This window comes from Sinohyriopsis cumingii, chromosome 12 (genome assembly GCF_028554795.1).
Source record: "Sinohyriopsis cumingii isolate HCF-2022 chromosome 12, ASM2855479v2, whole genome shotgun sequence".
NCBI lineage: Eukaryota > Metazoa > Mollusca > Bivalvia > Unionida > Unionidae > Sinohyriopsis > Sinohyriopsis cumingii.
In genome coordinates this window covers 49,429,479-49,435,478 of record NC_142972.1, presented here as the reverse complement: position 1 = coordinate 49,435,478, position 6,000 = coordinate 49,429,479, and the positions used below count along the sequence as shown (strand labels likewise).

Below are 6,000 nucleotides of genomic sequence, written 5' to 3'. Positions count from 1 at the left end.
GTCCCTAGAGTTGCCCACGATTTTTCTCCATGTTAAATTTCCATTGTCCCTAGAGTTGCCCAGGGGTCTTTTTAATGCTAAGTCCCATTGTCCCTAGGGTGCCCCACCTTACTACTGTCAATTGATTCTGCTAGATTTTAAAGCACGAATGAATAATTTTTCAAGTAAAAAGACTATATAGTACTCTACTATACATCAGGTCACAATTAGTATTTTCTAATAAAATCTATTACTGAATGGAAAGCTTTAATTTATAATTAGAAGGTCTGTTACTAAGCTTATAATATAGAGCATGGACTTTGTCAGGTACGCCAGAGGAATCCAAATAACATAGATCTCGACCCAAACAAACCTGTTTACTTTTATTAATAATCCTAGCATTAAACCCATACATCTAGAGAATATTTTAGAATGTATTAATTGTTTACAAAATTATTAAAAAATCAAAAATTCAGATCAAGTACAAAATAAACTTGATTTTGGACAAGGTTAAGTCCCACAATCAAGGTTACATTATAATAACAAACAATGAAACTAATTATGCACAACATTTCCCCTCATAAATAATAAGAAAGATTTACCAAAAAGTTTTCATTTTATTATTAGTAAAATATATATTTCATCCCAAATAATCTAAACAGTATGATAATGACAATATTATTATTATTATTATTATTATTATTATTATTATTATTATTATTATTATATGTATGAATGAATGAACGTTCAAAGTATCACTACGTGTCACTGAGCCTCTAAGGAGCGAGTTACGCGTGTTTCAAGTGTTTCACATACATGATAATCATGCATGACAATTTCACATGTTATGCGTAAAAATTCACAAATGTGTCACATATGTATCTTACAAGATGCCCATGGATTTCAATATGCATGATCATCAGCTCCCTTTTAACGTACGGGACACAAGTGAATTAAAGGCATGTGATAATCATGGTTTTTCATGCATGTAACATGCATGGCATTTTGGCCCGTCTCTTTAACGCCTGCAGTATCCATTCATGTCGCTTTCAAAAGGATCAAGGCCATCTTAATTTTAAAACTGACGCCTTTATACCTATTAGGGCTAACGCAGGCTGCAACATCCAAACAGATTTTTAGTCAATAGTTATTAAAGTAATTGTTCTTGCATATTTTAGTAAGTTTTATGCAAAGTTCTATTTTTCTGAATGATCAAATGACGATGGCAAATTTCGAAATAGACGTCATGATGCAAGAAAGGTCATCCTTGCCGGGTTATATTAACTCTTCAAGGTAACCAGAAATTTACTTGGGCAATTGTTCTGATTAAAACGGTTAATAGAATGCACAAGTTTTGAGCTAACGGGGAAATTAACTGCATGAAATTATAAAAGCCCGCGTTCAAAAGAGCTTCTTTTATCTACTTTTCAGTACATTTGAAGAACTTTACGAATCTAGATCTTAAACTATGTAACAGAAAGATCCGAAACCAAGTTTAGTAAAATCAACAAATGATTTATTTCTCTACGTTACAAAGTGAAATTTTAAGAGGCAAGAGTAAATGATTCCACAGGCCGATCTAACAATTTACAACGATGTGCTTACCACCAAAATCCACTCAGATACTACATTTTGGCGTGTTAACCTTTCAGACTACACTTGTGTATTGAAGACAAGTTATAGTATTATTTAGAATCAAAGACGTTTGGTTTTGATAACGAGATTTGCTTTCCTTAAATGTAGATATGTATTCTGTTCAGATAGTTCTCTCGCTTTTTGGTAGGATCTATTACACATTGTTATAGGTAGACTAGATCACATATTCTGGCAACTGTTTCAGCAAGAAACCCAAGATGAAGATGAAAACTCCAAAATTAGATCTAATATTTAGGGTGCACCTATATGATTAAATTGTTTCAGTATAGTAGAGGGACCCAAGGTTAAGAACATCTGAAAGTTCTGTTATTTTACTTTTATTCTAATTAAGACACAGACTAGTGTTTCTCTTTTCGCAGATCATTTCACAATTGCTGAGGGTTTCGATGGCCACTTAATGATCTTTCCTAATATTAATTGTACCGGACCACTTGAACGGAGTCCGCGAGCCACAGTTGAAGAACCTCTGACAATAAAGATTTTGGAGTTTCAACTGAAGATTGGGTTTCTTTTTCTCAAAAAAGTTTGAGAAATTGAGGCAAAGTTTAAGGTCAGACACAAATCGTCTAATAATCGTCTAATAGCGCCTGCTCTCTACACTTCGTTCTTCCCCATCCCATCGAGTTAATTATGTGAGGCTTCACACAACTACAAATGCCACGGTGACCTTGTCTGTGGTATTTTGGCATTCTTATAGGAATGCTAGATTAACAATATACTGGGAAACACCCATTCTTATTTAATGAAATGTAGGGGATACGATTCCGGTATCATATTTCTGGCTTACGAGTTCAAGATTCCAGCGCTCGACCCAAGGAGATACGCTGACTGAGGGCAGAAACAATGTCATGCCCTGTCATGGAGTTAGTGACAATCCGATTATCGCAGATGATATGCGAGTCATTCCTGGGATAAAATTAGGAAAGAAAAGAAAGGGAGGAGAAGGCAGAGATGGGAAGCAAAACCCAATGTCCTAAATTAGTTGTTGGCGGCGATAAGATTTCCTTGTTTCTGGTGAATATGTATGCACCTGCTAAACCGATCATTGCGAGCTTGTTACAATTTTCTCCGATGGTTCATGCACCATGACCTTTCATGCTGACTGAGTCAGCCAATCAGATTTTCTCTTCCAAATGTATCAATTAATCAACGAATAAGAGGCCACTTCGTTAACCTATGAAAGCTTATTTCACTGGCTCATTGATGACGTAAGTTTGTTGACGCATATTCAGAAGAAACTAGGAAATCTTAATGGGTGCAGCCAGTGATGATTTGACATTGCAGAGGATTTGGTCTGTGGCTTGCGATAATGATTTAACCCATGCCTGCCACAAAGTACATTTACCATGCATTGCTTTCCAGTTTCATTGCTGGACAGGCTATCATTCATGTGACAATATTTGTTCTCTAAAAACTGATAAAGTTTTGAATATTCATTAGCAAACGCGAATACTTTGACAGCAAATAATAATAATAATAATAATAATAATAAATCAGGTATCAGGCAAGGTTTTCTCTAGTAAAGTATCCAAAACTAATGCAGGATTCTAATTATTAATTTATAAGGTGTAGACAACATTACAATCAACTGTAGCATATATAACGTTGAAAGTAATATTTATCCCAAGAGAAAAACATCTAAAGTACCCGTTGAAGATCTATACATGGTAGATAAATACCGCTGTGTAATGAACGTCAAAGTGTCAAATGTATTGAAGTTAATTCACCATGCTAATATGATATAGAAAATCCTTCAATAATTGCAGCATGCATGAACTTCCTATTTTTAAATTCAATAGTACTGTAATTTGTCCACTTAATACGTTCTTCATCAGCGTCTTCAGGCACAAATAAAACTATTTCATGAAGGTCACTAAACCTGAAACGAGGCATATAGTTTGCCTTAATTATTCTGCTCCTTCTTATTTAATGCATTCGCATGGCCTCGTTGGTCGAGGCACTGGTGCATCAAAGCAAGACAATAGTTACCATTAATAGTGGCGTGAGATGTACGTCTGCTTGAAATGAATTATGACACTCTAGCCTGTTAGATTATATTGATGTTATTATAAAACTTCGATCTGTTTGGGAAGACATGAATAAGTTCTTCGAATAATGTGGTGATTACATCTTTCTATCAGTTGCTGATATACCTACTGAACGAAAGCAGTTATGTTGTCATCATTATTAATGTTGATGACGGTTGTGGTGTTACTACGAGTGGCGTCGGTAGTACAAGTACCTGTAATAGCATTGAAACCACCACCACAGTGAGCATTTCCAAATGAAGGAGTGAGTAAACAACGGATTTATTGATCTCATCTTTACTGATGGCAAAGTTACCTCAGTCATTTCTTTTCGCGGTAGAAAAATATATTTGATAGCACAGGAACAACCAAGACGAAGTAATATGACTGGATTTGCTTATTTTTTCAACGTTTCAAACTTCTTTCTCTACCTACCTGTGCTTAATATTTCAGACTAACTGTAGCTGTTTTACACTGAGTCGACGATTTGTTTTTAAAATGAAATATTCATCATCTTATTCAATATATGAGGATGATAGCAGCTGCCATGTCTACGTCATCAACGATAGATGAAAGTATTCAGTTCATAAATCAGCGATCTCGACAAGAAATGGTGTCTGGAACAGTGTTCCTCTCAATCATATTACATCAAAATTACGTCTTTGGAATCAAGCCTTCTGCACACAATCCTATATCGAACTCCGACAGATATTTGGTTGAATTCGAACACGTCTTTGTAAAATTGATAGCATATAGCAGAAAATCTTTCTATAAATGTCTCTATCACAGAGCTCAGCCCGTACCGTTCTGCCAATATGCAGATGTTACAGCACGTTTTAATAAAATTATTAGAAGCTACGGTTTTGCGGTTACACTTGAGTCTTTCCGAAAATTTAGAAGCATCCAGCTCTATCAACATGGCATTTGTACAGTCGTCCAGAAGCCATTTTATCTGATATTCATACGCTAGTGGTAACACTTCCTGTGCAATACTATCTGAAAAAGAATAGGACAGTGGCATACACTTTCATATAAGAATCGTCAGAGGCTTAAATTTATCTGGGAACATTTTAAAAGTCATGCCGTAAAGCGTCAATCATTGAATACTTTGTATCACTAAAGACTTGTGAGTCGAAATATCGTCTCCTTCCATCAACTATTTTAAGTGCATGGCCAATTCCATCTACCGTAACTCAACCAGTGTTTGCTGTTTCTCACTGAGTCATTATTATATGTATGCTATACTAATTTTCTGTCTTGGGAATTAAAAAAACCCTTCCTCTGGATAGAAAAGCAAAAGTTCAACACATCCTATCAATATAACAGACTGTGTTTTTTCTTAAAACCTTCTTTGTCAAGGTAAAACCTTGTAAATGCCTGCTTAGGTTAGACAGTAAATAAATGACTATCATTAGCTATTAAGAACTACAAACAAAATGCTGTGAAATGTTCTGAATACACTGCGGAATACGATGTACTCCCAAACATTGCTAGTTTTAATGACAGAAATACATTACACAATTTTGTTACACAGAAGTCATTTATTTTGTTCTTCGAAGACCAATACTACTACTACTACTACTACTACTACAACTACTGCAAATAATAATAATAATAATAATAATAATAATTTTCAAAGCATAAATAATATTCTGTAAGGTTTGAATCTTTTGTCTCATATATCAATTGGAACTAGCCTTTACAGTTAACACGTTATCTACAACATGGGTCTTTCGCATAACTTACAGGTAACCTTTAAACGTGTTCCTGGATGTGTGCACTTCAAGAAGGTCAGAACATGTTCATATTTCTTGTCAGGAAGAGGTAAAACATCAAGATCTTTCTCCTTAAAGCTGGATTCGAACATCTGCCGAAAAACAGGTGATACTAGAGCTAGATGAGACTTTGGGACATACAAGTCTTTACCCTCTACCTTGAGCTGAAGGTCAGTCCAGCGAGATTTTATTGTAAAATCTATGTCTTGCAGAAGTCCAATACTCTCACTGCTCGTACCAGACTGTTGAGGATCAAATTTAAATTTCTTGGGCAACGACATCATTTTTCTTTGTTCCTCGACCTATAGTATTAAAATATATTCAAATCATATGTATCACATAAATCATATCGCATCTATATTTTCAAAGATTTTCTGTGTTGTTTTTTTTTTTGAAATTATGTACCCGTTGTGATTTGTCGCAGTAAAACAGTGCAAAACCAGTTTTTTTAAACTACTTAGGTGCTGTCGACTCTCGATAAGTCTGAGTCAAAGGCAGATTTACAAAACAGAGACAAACATTATGCACAAAAGTAAACTTTCACTTTACAACACTTTGCATGT

The 6,000-nt window shown here is 34.9% G+C and overlaps 1 protein-coding gene across 3 annotated transcripts in view; it reads right to left on the bottom strand.

Moving 5' to 3' along the window:
• Positions 1-576: 576 nt before the first annotated feature.
• The window catches only part of LOC149786412 (uncharacterized), a 61,598-nt gene continuing 56,174 nt past the window's right edge, over positions 577-6,000 (bottom strand). For all 3 annotated transcript variants that reach the window (XM_089976844.1, XM_089976846.1, XM_089976845.1), the window contains exons 2-3: positions 5,409-5,739; positions 577-4,658 (exon numbers count right to left, since the gene is read on the bottom strand). In XM_089976844.1, coding sequence (XP_089832970.1) covers positions 4,306-4,658; positions 5,409-5,721 — 666 coding nt within the window. In that variant the 5' untranslated portion in view covers positions 5,722-5,739 and the 3' untranslated portion in view covers positions 577-4,305. The remainder of the gene's footprint in view (positions 4,659-5,408; positions 5,740-6,000) is intronic.